General features: G+C 35.8%; 1 protein-coding gene across 3 annotated transcripts in view; it reads left to right on the forward strand.

Moving 5' to 3' along the window:
* The first annotated feature begins 232 nt into the window (after positions 1-232).
* The window catches only part of LOC145774704 (AMP deaminase 2-like), a 32,522-nt gene continuing 16,723 nt past the window's right edge, over positions 233-16,031 (forward strand). The window contains exons 1-6 of one of the 3 annotated variants that reach the window (XM_082585994.1): positions 233-390; positions 6,628-6,715; positions 7,403-7,454; positions 9,337-9,473; positions 13,152-13,385; positions 13,929-13,955. In XM_082585994.1, the coding sequence (XP_082442120.1) occupies positions 348-390; positions 6,628-6,715; positions 7,403-7,454; positions 9,337-9,473; positions 13,152-13,385; positions 13,929-13,955 (581 nt within the window). In that variant the 5' untranslated portion in view covers positions 233-347. Of the gene's footprint in view, positions 391-1,812; positions 1,831-6,627; positions 6,716-7,402; positions 7,455-9,336; positions 9,474-13,151; positions 13,386-13,928; positions 13,956-16,031 lie in introns of those variants that run through there. The other 2 variants (XM_082585996.1, XM_082585995.1) reach the window with 2 other exon arrangements.

Genomic DNA, 16,031 nt, shown 5'->3' on the forward strand with positions numbered 1-16,031 from the left:
AAATTTTCAATACATACCAATGAAAAGTTTGTGTTTGGATTATTTACTTTTAGAACTATGTTTTTGTGTGAAGTGTCATTTCATGCTATGATTGTATGTTTAAATAGTATTTTTCAAGGTTAAAAAAAATAATATAGTTAACAACTCAAAGCATTAAGTTGACAAGTTGTTCACTAAAATTTGCAATCCAATTTTACTTATTTCAATATGTGTTTTTTCAGTTGTATGCTGATGAAATTGGTTGTTTACTTTAAATAGTATTACTGTATCTACACATTTTTATGTCTGTTAAGTCAATTTGTTGATCGGAAGAATCCCTCTCAATTGGAATTTCATATTTCACCATTATGGCAGAAGAAACGAGTAATATAGGTGCTGCAAACAGTGAAGGTAGGTCATTGAAGGAATGTTTTAAAATGTTACCATTTTTGAAATTTGCATGTTTTCATAGTTTTTTGCTCTAAGCTTCAATGGCAAAGAGTTCAACCAATTGTTTATATTATCAAAAAAAGCACAAAAGAGACATAAAACAATATTGCATACTATGTTTAAGTTTTATTATTGATAGTTTTATTAGCTGGTGCTGTAGTCGATTGGACACTTGGACAGTTTATGTAAATCTATGTTGACATTGTTGGGTTTGAATTATTTCCATTCTGTCAACAATTTTCACTTTCTGGTGTTACACTCTTGTTTATGCCATAATGATTAGTGTATTGAAAAGGTGATCAACACAACTTTTTGTCAGATTGTGAACAACATTTGTTGTGAGAACAACTGAAGTTGCGGTATTTTTGTCAAGAACAGAGCCCCATTTAATTAAATATCTTATTTTCTCAAGTTTCTGTGAAAATGTCAACATGCGTTTTAACTTGAAGGTTTAGTTAAGATTATTATTAGATTATATCATAACAGTCAAAAAAGCAGTAGTGTTGCATAGTTTTGCAATGTCTACAGATGTTGAATCAATGCATAAAGGATTGATTTTTAAGTTTGAAGGTCACAGTTTAATTCATTTGTTAATTGTTAAATAAATTTGCATGCAATGCACTATTTTAAATTGTATACTGTATATATATCTTAAATAATTTTGTGGCTTGAATGCCTCCATAAATTGCATCATAGCTGCTAATGTTTGATAAGTAATGTCATATCACTCAATTCAACCTTCAATCAACCAACATGACCTTGTTCTTAAACAGTACGGTAGCTTGTAAATATGTACACTTGTACAGTACCATTACATCATAACGCTGTGTCAATATTTTAGCCTTGCTGGTATGTCCGATATCACCATCGCTATAGGGTAGGCGTTTCTGTTATTTTCTATCAGAAATTTCATGTTAAATACGGTACCAACTGACTGAGCTTTTTATGCGTTCAACCGATATATGCGATCATTAGAATCTGATTTAGATAAAGACTTGGATTTTGTTTTTACTTTTTTTTCTTAGAATAATGATTATGATCGTTTGTTGATGCTATGTCCAATGTCCATTGTCCAATTGATTCCATAATGACACGTCCAAATTATTTTTTTAGGTAAAAAATTATTAACCATGCGTTGTCGTGTTGCAGATGCCGTTGTGCCTGTAGTATTAAAAAAATCACTTCTCAAAGACTTGGTTATAATTGAACATTTTGTAAATTTTATAGAACAGAGTATTGCATTAAAATCTGAAGATATTTGTATTTCCTTTATTTAATCTTTCATTCTTTTTGAAAGTCCTGGACATCAGAGATGCTATTCATTTTTGTGGGTAAAATTAATGAAATAATTGCTGTTGTTGAAGAGACGGCTGTCACGCCCAACGCACGCCACAAACCAAGGTAATAATTTATTGTAAGCCAACATGAAATGTTGAGCCGCTCAAAAGTTATTTAAATTTTGAACAAATGTCAAGAGATAGCAACAGATGAAGTCCAACATTTGTGTTGAAGTTGACAAGGATCTAGTCAAGTTATTGAAAAAATCAGGGCTGTGGAGTCGGGCGAAAGATATACGGCTCCGACTCCTCGGTTTATAACTGGCCGGCCAACTCCGACTTCAGTGTTGCCAGATTTTTTTTTAAATTTTTGTTTTAATTTTTTTAAATTTACTTTCAGTTTAAGTTGTGATCGAAATTGAAATGGCAACTTTCACAAAAACTGATGAAAACTAACACCTCTAATTTCTGGTGAAGCTTTACGAAGAACAAGAAACAATATCAAGATTGAAAAATGATTGTGTACAACTTTTTATTGTTTATCGTTGTGTATCAAATCGGAGTCGGCCTTTTTTAACGACTCTGACTCCGGACGTGCCAAAATCTTTCCGACTTCAGACACGCCAAAATCCCTCCGACTCCACAGCCCTGGAAAAAATGAGGCAAGAAATGTATCTAGATATTTTTGTTTGACAACTTCACTGATGCAGTGTGCACGTCACCTACACAGTGAAAAATATCCTTACTGTTTTGGCATACAACCGATAAGGTCTGTTTTAACTATATATCGTACGCATTGTAGGCTATACGCGTAGCTGTATGAAGCTTGCTCATCGTTGCTCCCTCGTTTATCTTTATTTTGTAAAAAAGTATTTGATGCAGTGCAACTTTTAAAATCGTTTGTGTGGCGTATATTGAAACCAAATTAAGTCCATCACATCTAAAGGACTGCTGATCAATCCAGTTTGTTTATTTCGAACATAACAATTTAATATAAGCTTAAACTCTAACATGAAAATCCGAAAGTTAATATTTGTGAAGGAATCAGGCTGACCCACATAAATATTTGCCAAGTCTGTGGACATCTGGCCCGATTTTATTTTTCAACTAAATCATTTCATCCTCAAAGCCCTGCTGGATTTACGACTTGCATACAATCATAGGAATGAAGCACAACAAAACCTGAACTCAAAACGTGACGCCGAGTTTGTATGTGATTGTGCGCTGAAGTGGGAATGCAAATCCAAGCGGTAATGATTAGCAAGCAGGGTAGTATTGATTAGCAACAACTGACCCAATCAATTGAAGGCCTGGTTGAACTGATGTAAACGAAACGATAGTAAATGTAACGTAGTGTCCTATCACGACCTCACATGCATGTGACCCACTCTTGTTTTTAATGAAAATCAAAATCCAAGCGGCTTCTGGAAATAAGCCACCAAAGATTAATTTGCGAGCATGAAGGATTGTGTATTGGAAGTGCATATGATGACTGGTGGAAAAACTTTTGCCGGCTAGTCATTTGTAGGTACGCTTGCAGTCAGGCAGTCAAACAAGTTGATAAGCTTTCGTTAGTATTTTTTCAAAAATAAAGAAGTTTTTTCCGAAGGGCTTTTGTGTAGTTGTATTGTTTTTGCCCTCTTTGCACAAACGATTCCGGATATGGGAGAAAGAGTTTGAAGGCATATCGTCGTTTAATTTGTACGAGAAATTGCGTAGGCGATTACAAGTTAGTTAAATGCCAAAATACTTCAAATACTTTTGAAAAGCACAATTTTACGAAGTTTGGCATGGCAGTTTTTAATCAATTGCTGTAGTTGATATCATGGATACTTCAAGGCTATGCGAAAAACTAATTGCAGTGACTTAGCTGAGAGACTGACACTAAGTTGTTTCAAAGAAGTAGAAATAAATCAATAATTTTAGTTCAAACTCCAGGTGAAATTGGTAACAATGCAGTTCAGTAGACTTGATTTTGGTGAATCTCATCGCTTCATTGCTTCACTGTCAGTAATGTAGGAAAAATTAAATTAGAAAATATGAGCAGAAAAAATTAGTGCACATGTAATTGTTATTATGGAAAAATAAGTTATTCTATCCTATGACGTATTAGTGTACAGTGTACTGTACACTGTACAGTTTAGGCGTGATGTGGATAGCTCTTTTTGTTTTATCGTCAGTTTAGTGCTTCAGTATTGTCATGCTGTGCATACATGGCTACATGAAGATGCGGACTGATTCGTCACACTTTGTATATTTTGATTACCACTACTGTCTGACTAAAATTTTAAAACATTTTTTTACTTTTTACTGGCTCGTAATGATGTAAAAGCCTTTTGTTGCTTAGGGAAAAGCAGTACGAAAAGAAAAAAGTAAGTTAAAAAACGTCCAATCAGACGGTTAGTGAGTTCTGAGTATGTAATTAAAAGTTTGACTGAAATTCTTGAATCAAATGCTCTTTGTTTTTCAATACCTGATGATTTTAAAAACCACTTTATCATCTGGGGAAGACATTAAAGAAGACGTTAAAATATAACTTTTAGAAAGTTTCATTCAGACAGTTACCAAAAGTAAGCAAAATCTGAAAAATTCTGTGGAATGTGACAGTTCGAGTCGTATCTGTAGGCCAAGGGAGTCATGTGTATTGCTCTTTTTGCTTTATCGTCAGTTTAATGCTACAGTATTGTCAATTTGTCATACTGTACGACTACGTCAATACTCAATATCAATAAAGAGATTTTCAAAGCAATAGATTTTGCAGATTGCAATCAACTGATTAATTATTTGTTAATGCAGGACATCGTACCTTTATAGGATTTATTCATTTTCAACACTAACGCGGTCAGCAACAACACGTTGCCTTCTTCCTTTGACGGCTTTGTAGACTCAAGTGCACAATGCCATGGTATTTTCTTGAGCATTTAATGATAGTGAAGTTATTGACTGTTTGTGCATTGGGTAGTTCAGGCTTGATGTTGTTGGAGTTTATTTCTACATATCTGAATTGTAATTGACTTTAGCTACTCTGTAGGGAGTTGGCAATGTGTCATATGTTTTTGTATGATAATGTGTTGTTGGAATGCTTACAACTGAAAGGCAGATTGTTTAAACTTTTTCATTTCCTTGATACACATTGCACATATAAATCATCTCCACTCATTACTCAATGACTAGTGTTGTTGTTACTGTTATTGAAAGGATTTGCGTTTCCACAGAGAAAGTTTTAAACTGCCAAGTCAAAGAGGGTCTTATGTACTATAAGGCTCTTTTCATCTGCTAAAGTGTTTTTCAGATTATTTAGCAGTGAGTAGCCCAGGCTTGGACATTAGCTACAGAAAGTTACATTATTTTCTTTGGTATACACAATGGTATAACATCATGTATCTATCTATGGTATATTTGAATTATCGTACTTCTTTTCAGAAACTAGTATACATAATTTTTTTCAGTCTAATAAGTATGCCCTTCTAACACAGGTTGGAAGTTGCATGTGTACAACAAACTGAAGCTGAAAGTATAATACAGTAGTATATTGTGAGAACAGTTTGAAATCTAAACAAGTAAAAACGTTTGTGGACGCATTTTCGCCTGGGGGTGTTAATTTCTTTGTAACCCACTGTTCACTTGTAACAATCCACACAACAGATTCCTTTTTGCATTTGCACGAGTTACAGTTTGGTGTAGACTGTAGATGAAAGTTAGGTAAATATCAGCCTTGACCAATAGCGGTAATAAAACAAGTTGCAGTTTACACAGCCTAATCTTGTTTAGCAATGTAATAAAAACTGGAATGTAATGCAGCTACGCCTAGTCGCCTACCGAGCAGTTAGGCAAATATCAGTGTCTAAAATTGGTTCAGACCACAATAATGAAAACAGTTGATTTGCTGAGTAGACTACTGATTATGACGATCGATTACGACTTTTGCTCGAAGACATCGAATTGCGTAATTGTTTGCTTTTAGGACAAACAAAAGTTGATCTGTTACACAATCGTCTCAGCGCGCACCGTATGTGTATCTATTGATTTACACATACTTGTTTTTTACTACCATTAACCTTTCACAACTATGCCAACATAACCTCTCTGTGGTTTTATAAAGAGAAGACACGAAATTGACGAGTTAGTGTTGCAGAAGTGATTTGGCGAAGGCTTCTTATCTTTTTACAGGAGCAGAGATTGATTTTAGTAAGAGCTCAAGATAGAACTCGGGTTTTATTGTTGGATTCTTCAGGTTTCCACTGAAGTCAAAACAAGCCAACGGCGGTTGTTTATTAGTATTTTTAACAAAACAATTTTACTAATTAAGAACTTGAACAGGGTTGGTGTAACCAGAACCGCGTTCGTCTGGCACTCCGGAAATGCAATGTTTTTTAATTCTGATAACCATTTGCATTTTGTAAACAAGCTAGCTGCCTAGCTTTTACACTGCACTCTTCATCAGTGTTAGAAATACCAGCATTTGATACGGAATTCGCTAGTACGTTTTTCAAAATTCACACAACGATGTGTTGTGTTGTTTTTAAATTTTCTGCGGTCTTTGATGTACTCCCTTGGGCTAAGAATTTTAACATAGTTACTTTCTTATTACTAAACAAGCAGACACAACAACACCTAGGTCTACCTTGTTTATTGTTGAAGCATCAACTTGAGTGTGTAACCTGTTTCAAGCTGTTTTGAGAGTTTCTTTTTAAAAAATAATCCCATAAACGGTAACTTAGTGTTGCCGTTGTGTATTGTATCGACGGTGTATATTTCTGTTGTATAGAGATTTTAACTTAAAATTTCTGGATAACTAACTCACCTACAATTGCAGTTTTTTTATGATAGTTCAGCTATACGTATAAAGCAATGTTGTAGAATTTTTTCCGTTATTTTTATTTTCCAGTTAGTTTTTATTTTCATGTTTACTGATTTTTAGAAAATTTATTGAGCGAAGCAGCTTCAAATAGCACAATATTTGTAACAAACGGAAACCTGAAAAGCCCTGGTCAATCGAGTTATCAAAGGTAAGAGTTGATTGTATTGTATTGTTGTGACGTAGTTGGTACTTATTTCGAGAACTTGATATTTAATTGGTTAAGGTCTCGTCCTTTTTAATAGAGGTCTTTGTACGGAATCTATGGTACAGGGTTTTTGAATACTTGCGATTGGCTGATGAATACTTAAAAACAGTGATATTACCACCGTTTTTAACCAGCTGTTACAACAAGTATGTCATGTTTATGGACAACACGAGCCATGAACCATAATAAACTGTTCGTGCTTTAGGAAACATGCCGTATCTTGTGCGAGTGTATGTGCGGACATTCTGAACCAGTGACGTGATATTGTATTGAAAATTTCTTTTCGTAGAGATTAAGAGATATATGCATTGTCAATTCAGTTGTCAGGCCATGTTAATAGATTTTATGGCGCGAGCTCCTTCCACTTTATTGAATTCCCACACTTTACTTTCGGGTTGCAACGATATTGCATGTTCTTGTGCCTTTTGGTTTATACTTTTGTTAAGCTCTGCCATCCACGTTTTTGTTAAAACATTATTCTCACCTAATTAAGGATGGCTTCATTTCTTCTTCGCCTCTACGTAGTGTGATTTCAAAACCGTTGTTGCGTCAGTCAAAAATCTGTCGTTCACGGTTCACACCCATATTTGCAATAGCTGCGCTTATTTCACATATTTTTTGCGTTCTCAGGCACAAGAAAAAGAGCGTCAAAGAAATGGAAGATTTCAATAAAAGAGCCGAAGTAAGTGCGTGCATTTGCAATGTTATTTGAAACTACAAGTTGATACTGAAACTGAACATCCCAGGATCTTTTTTGATGTTTGCCGGGAAAAATGCTAGAGTTAGACATAAAATCTTTTTATTCAAACTTCAAGCTATTCAGATTTCAACAATCGATTCTGACATGAAGTAATGTCATGTTTCACCCGGCATTTAAAAAAAAACTACTTACATACTATTTTCTCTTCAGTACTAAAGTATAAAGACTGTATGCAAACTTAGAATATATTCGAATCCTCAACTATTAGAAAATTTCAATCCCTACTAGTTTAACAACTCAATACAAAAACACCAGAAATGATTCAATCGATGTCAAATAACAAAACAAGCAAAAAATAACAGTTGATGCGTCCATTTGGAAATTATGGCTGATTATCAGGTAGGCTATAAAAACACCTTAATCTTAATGTTAAGCAACAGAAAGAAAGATTGTTAAAACTAACTTTTAAATTGAGTGACCATTCATTATCATTCATTTCTAGCTATTGTAATAAGGGGTCTGCTACTATTCGGTGAGTCCGATTCGGTGAGTTCCTAACCTCTAACCCCTAACCCTAAAACGGCAATGATAATTAGACTACGGCACCCAATAATTTAAAAAAACAATTGAAAAGTCACCGAACAGGGATCGGACTCACCGAAACGGGCCATTCCGGTAATAAGCTAATTCCTTTCAATATACATTATACATATGCCGCTGTGATTTTACAATTCTCCGAAATGGGCTTTCTCCGAAAAAGGCTGTCTGCAAATAGGGATTTCTCCGAATCGGATTCTCCCAATAGTAGCAGACCCCTCTTCTGCTCATACACATTGAACGGAGCGTTTCTGGCGTATCTCAACGATTCCTATTTTGCGATGATTGTAGAACATACATAGTTATTTTGAGTTTATTTCATTTTTAACAGCAATACTTAAAGCAGCGTTTCTCAACATGGGGGTCGCGATCCCCAAAGGGGTCGCAAAGAATTCCAGACAAATGAAAAATCTTGGCAGCGATCACTTTGTATACAGTAATGTCGTAGCAAGTAACTAATTGGTTGCACTGTTGCGAGAGAGAACGCGTAGCTGGGTTGTAGGCCAATTTATTATCGTTTGTTCAAGCAGAACGAATGAACTGAGTCAGCCTGTTTAACATTCTTAAAACGTTAGTTGTCGAAAAACCTTGGTCGGCGAAGTGAAGAAAATAGCGGTAAAAGTGAAGAACAAAATTGTTAAAAAACATTTGTCTGAATCAGATTTTAATTATTGTGCAGCTGCGTTTAGTGAGTCAGGAGTAAACGTATTTCATTGTTTATAAATTTTTCAGTTCTATACTTACCATGGATACATTACTTTCATTGTTAGCAACAGCTTTGAGAAGCCACAGTGTGTTTTGTGCTATGCAGTTCTCAGTGCTGAATTTATGAAGCCATCAGAGTTAAAACGGCATTTACAAACAAAGCATTCCAATCACATCGGCAAGCATTTAGAATTTTTTCAACGCCATGAGGCCGGTTTGAAACGCCAAACATTAAAAGTTGTGACATTCAGCAGTTCTTTGAAATTAACTGTTGTTGAAATGTTTTTTGTGCTAATTTTTATAGCTTATCTATAGAAAGAGAGCAGGAAGGGGGTCGCAGGCTGTATTAAACACCTAAAAGAGGTCGTGAACCACAAAAAGGTTGAAAAACACTGACTTAAAAAGTTGTTCACTTCTTTTTATTTTATCAGTTTTGTCAATGACACTTTCCGTTTATTCAAATTGTCATCCTCGGTTAGCCACTTACAATGATTCCATAAAAAAAATCATAATGTCGAATTTTATTCTCGCTACTTCAACAACAACTTCATGTTGTTTCCAGCAATTATTTTCCGAAAATATGTCCGGAGGATATGGCGACTTGACTGCGTCTTGCGAGTATTCCGACGAGTTTCCAATCTTACAAGAGGAAGAAAAACGTCATCTAGTCAACAGGCAGATCTCACAGGATATTGGAAGGTGAGCGTTTGTGTAAGAAAATATCTTGCTTAATTTTTCACTGTCTTTCGTAAAGATTGTTCCATCATCGACTTTTCGTTTTCAACCGATCGTTTTTCTTTTCACCTCTTCTCAGGAAACTAACCAGTTGTTTCATTTTGAAACAAGTTTGGAAATTGAGGTTTGCAGCTAAGAATTTGAGGTTTACGGCTAAGAAATTGAGGTTTACAGCTTGTGTAGTCTGTGCGTTTCACTCAGAAAATCGTGATAACTTTCTGAAGTGATTGATCAGTCGGCGAAGAGATGTTAGTTTTTTTTACTGTAACCCAAGAAATACTTGGATCAAATTTATCTTTTTAAATATTTGCATTCCAACGTGATTAATAAGATGAATTGGTGGAATATCAATGCCAGCTCAACAAAAAATAAAAAGCATCGCAAACAGTTATCTACGTAGGTATGTGTGTTAAATTACACAAGGAAGAGACGCAATTTCAAGAAATTGTACCACTTTGCATTTATTTGTGCTTCTCTTTAAACCTTTTCGTTGAGTTATTTTTTGGTTCAGCTGTCCAATAGTTTGGTAATTTGATTAATCTAGGTTGGGATCACTGTTGATTCTTTTACTTAAGTGTACTGACAGCTGCCGTTTTCTTGTGAATCAAGTGTCTGGGCAAGTATTTGCTTGTTAGAGTTACACTGGGTTAGAAAATTGCGTTGTCCTTCTCAAGATGAAAGATTTCTGGCTTGTAAGTGTCTTCCAAGTTGATTCCATTGGCGGTGCGACCTCCCTGAGGGACTAGTCGATGGCAAAAACCTGAAGTTCCATACAGACGAGATAGCCAACATTTTTAGTTAAGGCTCAGAACACTTGCTACTTGCTAAATGTCATTTAACGGCAGTCGGTTACTGTAATAAATTAAATGTGAATGTATTTCCTTCCCAATGAAGACAACAGCTCACCACAATGGGCCGACACAAGAGACGCTTTCGAAACTTGGTACCGTACTACAGCAGATAATAATTGCCACCAATGTTGGAGGAAAGATAGAACCAGTCTACCAAAATATGCCTTCAAAATAAAGAACAAATTCTTTTTTTTTACATTGATGCTCTGTTAGTAACGTAAATATTTCAAACTGGTCAATGAAAAGAAGATAAAGTTTGCTAGTTTTGACTGCTAACTCTTATATGCCCCATCTTATGCTTGTATAGTGCATTTTTATATTGCAATGTGTTGTTTTCGTTTTCACACAACCCACGACCTATGGAACCGGCTAGTGTGAGTTTTGAAGGTATGTGTGATCTGTGTACAGAGCGACTAACAAGACCTAACCATAGGTACTATAGTTTGTAAAAGGTAATGTCATCCTTTAGAGAGTGAACAGTGATGGTGGTCTTTAGCATGGTCTGTGTCGCATGTATTGAGTTTTGCATAGATGGCAAAACTTAGTGAAATTTTGTTTATAATGCTACAAATGCATTCACTACTTTATATGGTCTTTAATTGTCTTTCCCCAAAAGTATTAAATTTTCAAAGTCAACCCCGCAGCATGTTGTGAAATGGAAAGGCAATCTAACTATGGAATATAGAATGAACAGTTTCTAATCTGGGAACTAAAAGCAAGTGTCGTGCCACAGCTTTGAGATAATTCTAATATTTAGAGTTTGATATTAAGGTTAATGGGGGTGTCGAGTGTCGACATAGTATAGTGAAAACTTTAATTGTTGGTTATGCGAATAACCGCGTGAAATGGAGGCTTCTCTCTCACAAAAAGCTAGACAACCTGATGTTTTAGGATGGTGTCCAGGCCCTTGTCGGCAATGTGAATAGTTTAACCGGTCAACCTTTTTGTGGTCAGATAAACATGATCGCAGATTCAACGCATGTTTCAATATTCGTGTTAGTAATTTTACGATTTTCAAAGCTCGACAATTTGTGAAGTTTACGTTGAAAGAATGGAAGAGTTACGGAATGTAAGATTTTACGGGTATAAATTACGAAAAATTTACTTTCCATGCCACAACATGGTCTTGTGATTATTATGCGTTAATAACTTTGTTCCTGACAAGTACCCAAGACGAGGTTCATGTATATACATTACCCAGTACCCGCATCAGTGAAGCAAAAGTGGAAGTATATCAGTTCAATGTTTCTGTGTAGTTTGACTTGGTCGTTCTGCTGTTCTGTGTGTAGGTGAATGACACTTAGGTACGTTTGGTACGATGTTGTGGTTGTCAGATGGACTTGTCATGTTTGTCAACTTCTATAACAGTTTTTGAAGGAAACCTAAGCGCATCAGCAGTTGGTTTGGCAGTTCCGTCGTAGCTTCACAGTGTGGTTTGGGGGGGGACGTCAACAATCTGGTCTGGTGAAAGGATAAACTTTGAAGCACTCAACGACGATGAGTGTGTATCAAATAGTCTGACATCAAAGTTTTTTTAATGCACTTTCAACTTTGTGACCTGGTACACCTGATTTCTATTGCGCAAAAACGGCGACTTTTGCTCGCTTGGTTATACTTTATTGCAAGAACACTAAAGCAGGGTTATTTTTGTCAGATAAGGTGGAAAAGACTTGTTTGAGAAATGCTGTTTTGAGCTTGAGACTGTCGTTGGTTTGTGAACTGTGTTGCCGCGATCCATGTGTAGCATATTTTTAACGTCTGTTTATGGTAGTCCTGTGCTTGTGATATATATTTGTTGAGTTTCTATTCTGAAGTATATCTTCAGTTTTCTCTTATATATAATATACTATATAATATACTTATAAAACAATGAAAACTATTAATACTACAAAAAGTGCTCAATGCTAAGCAAAAAAGCAAAGCAGAGCAAATTAAATCAAATATACTTATATATAATATATAGGCTACATATTAATATATATTTAAAAAAAAAATTGTGACAACACGCCCCAGCACGGGGCGTGTTATCACAATGTTTTTTTTTTTTTACAAAAATTTGATTTTCTTGAAATCCTTTTGCGATTAAAAAGTTTAACTAGTGGCAAAAGGAAGTGTAAGTGGACAATGTACGAATGATATAACCAAATCACTTGCATTGTATAGAGCAAAAGCACAAATCGAAAAACCCCAAACCTGTGACAACACGCCCCGGTTTGCTTTATATTGCATACAGTGATTGTGCTGTGCACCGTACTATATACTATACAGTCATTATTGATGGTTTTATGAATAATTTATGAGCTCTTGAAAATTGAAATTGTCAGTCATTCTGAAGGAGGAATATTGAACATCAAGTTGGGCACTGGTATTACAGGGGATTTTTTGATATCTCAGCTTGTATGGTTTTAGGCATTTTGATAAAAATGTCAAATCCAAATTAATTAACCAGTTTTAAACTTACTTTTAGAAGGTATATACAGTACAATATACTAAATAATCATGTATGGACAAAATTGATTTCCTTGTTAATTTATCTCACAAGTGGTATGCTGTATGAGCAATTTCTGCTGTTGTTGTTTTAATCAGTTTTTCGTGTTACCACTAGCTCTTAGTTAGTTAGCTTGTTTAGACAAGTGCTTTAATAACATTTGTTTTTGTTTTGTTTGCTTCAATCTCATCTACTAACACCCTCTTTCCTGTACATACTTCGCGCTCATTCTTAACAACCATCTGCTTTGACTCTTTTTTTCAACTACCTCCATTGTTGCTTCGTTCACTCACTCAAAAATAGCAACACAAAACACTGGAAGTCGCTACAGCACACGATCCAGGCAGCTAATCTTCTCAAGCTCGGGATGTTGCCTGAGTTGGAGGTATCCGGGACTGAATCTGGAGACAAGGAAGCCATCAATGACGAAATGGATTCCCTCGCAATAAGTGACGTAGCCGGGGAAACGTGCAAGTTCTATCCACACAAAGCTGCTCTTACAAGTCAACACATGCTACCTCTGCCAGCTCTAAAAGAGTAAGTTTCTTTTTGTTATATTTGCTTGTTTTTAACTGACATAAAGCAGAGCATGATTTTAAGGTTTTGAAAAATACAACTGCCTGCGTCCTTCGCTTGCAGTAGTTTCAGGTTTTTGTGACCTGCGTTGATATATTACAATAACTGCTCACTTCGAATCCGTTATTAGAAGCATACATGAATTGCAAATTAAAATTCATTCCAAATGTTACAATTTCAGCGACTGAACTGCGTTTGGTGACCGTGTGCGTAAAGCTAATGCATTGGTTCAGTATTGGCTATAATTTATCAAAACATAATGTTGGTTGAGGATGAAAAATAATTTACCGTATTTTTGTAATGTTCTAAACTTTGCATTACGTAGGCAGTAAACAAGCCAATTGTTTTGTAACTCTATTGTATATGTTTATAAAAACATGATTTCTGATAAGTTGGTTCGATTTCTGTTTTGTTATCCACGGTAAAGTATTGTAGTTCGCTCTTCCTTATTGCCTTCAGGTGCTCCACCTAAGGTGGGCTATGTTACATTTCGATTTTTTTCAGGTTGTTGCAGCTGCCTGGGTACCAGAGGTAGTTGAAGTCATCTCAATAATTGTTGACTGGTTTGCTTTCAATTGAACGCTTGTGCATTTAGTTTTAATACAAAACAACTAGTGTTGGGCGATATATCGAATTTTCGATGCGATACGATATCTTTTCAATATCGATATTTATTTCAATATCGTTCGATATTTTAACTATTATAGCTGAGCCCTAACTCGTAACTGCAAATCCCTACAAAAACGTTGCCGAGGCCAAACGGCCAAAGTTGAAATTGCCTCGGCAATTGCTGTGAACGTTTATTACGAAAAAAATTGTACCAAAACATGTAAAACGAGAAGCGAAAAATATACTAGAGTAGTCTATCACGACCGCACTGTTTGATTTGTTGTGATGTAATAATACCAGAAGTAGCGATAAAGCGAGCAACTCGATACGCACACTGTTACGGTAATTCACGTTAAATAACTCACGGGGAGAGGGGAAGTAAGTTAATTTTGGGTTGATTCAACGTTCGAGTCAGCACAAATCGGTTTAATTTTCCCGGCGGGTTATATTGCGTAACAACAATGCCCAATAAGAAATTTACGTTTGTTTTACATTCTGGTTTTTTTTTTCGCTGTGACTTTTCAGTCATTTGTCCGAAATGACTTAAAAAAATTCGGTCATTTTTTCTGATGAAAATATTTCCTTTCAAGTTTATAGCTGATACAAACCAAAATTTGCACTTCCTGACTAGTTACAACTTTAAGTTTTTTTTTCGGACATTTTGACCGAATTGACTATATTTTTTTTTGACATTTTGCTAAAAAATCGGTTAATTACCGACAAATGACCAAAAAAAAACAGTTTACATTAATTCGACATCTAGCGACGTTGAATTATCATAAAATAGGGTTAATTGCTCAACCAAGTACCGGTAACAAATTAATCGCTCCCTGCGAGAAGATTGCCTCGATTTACGTATGCACTAACATAATTTCGGCACAATTGGGATACTGCGACCAACACAAAGTCTGTTTGATGAAGAACTAGAAGTCAGATATCGGAATTATCAGATGCTGTATCGGAGAATGAGGTTGTCGTGTCATCATTGGAATCAGACACATCAAGAGGCTCATCGCTTCGCTGTAATCTACACTGTCTTCGCCATTCGCAATAAAGCGTCCACGTTTTGCCGCTTTCGTGGTTTGATACCCATCCATATGCCTTTTTCGCAGACCTCCATCAGGGTGTTGACTAAGGAACAAATCTATGGCTGTGGCATAACGACTGGGAGGAATGTCTAACCCTAACCTTACAAGCGCTCGTATGGCCTCGGCATTTTCATTGCCGACGCTAATGTGCCATTCATGCATCTGCGTCAGCAATTGCCGATACTAATTTCGAAGACTGAGAAACTCTTTTCTTAATTAGAACAAAAGTATCAAAATATCGAGTATTTTTTCAAATATCGTATCATTTTGTTTTTTCAATGTCGCCCAACACTAAAACCACACAATTTTGAATGTTTGTTAGCCTCTTTCTAACATGATCATAAAAGTTAATAGTTTACATCGCCATCCTTTAAATCGAGTTCATCATATCAACATAGCATATACCTGCTGAAGTGCTCATGTTCTAACAAAACACTGTTCCCACCACCACATTTTTGTAATGTATTGATGAATTTGTCCCCGTACTAGGGTATTTTCGTCGTTTGCTTCGCCAGCAAAGTGGCCTTATTGTTTCTGAACAATCATCACTTGACCCAGCTAGCAAATGCTGGTGACGTTGACATAACGTGAAAATAGAAACTTTTTCTGATTGGATGGTGACCGGTTTCGCCACGGAATTTCAGTGGATAAAATCAATGGAAAATTTATCTGTTCGGTGGAGAAACCTCCTCTTGCCACAGTGCTACGTGTTGCTCATTCTCCTGTCAGTGGCGAACACCGTAATCCACCAACTGGACTACTAGAGTCAGAACATTTTCCCGAGGTGGATTTGTGTGGTTTAGTGGTGACAGTGTTTGCTTGACGTTCGAAAGGATGTCGGTTCAATACCTGCCGAGAGCACGCAGCTGTGTCTTGACAAGACCCTAGTGACAACTTTGAAATTAAACAA

The sequence above is a fragment of the Aplidium turbinatum genome, chromosome 7, assembly GCF_918807975.1.
Source record: "Aplidium turbinatum chromosome 7, kaAplTurb1.1, whole genome shotgun sequence".
Taxonomy (NCBI): domain Eukaryota; kingdom Metazoa; phylum Chordata; class Ascidiacea; order Aplousobranchia; family Polyclinidae; genus Aplidium; species Aplidium turbinatum.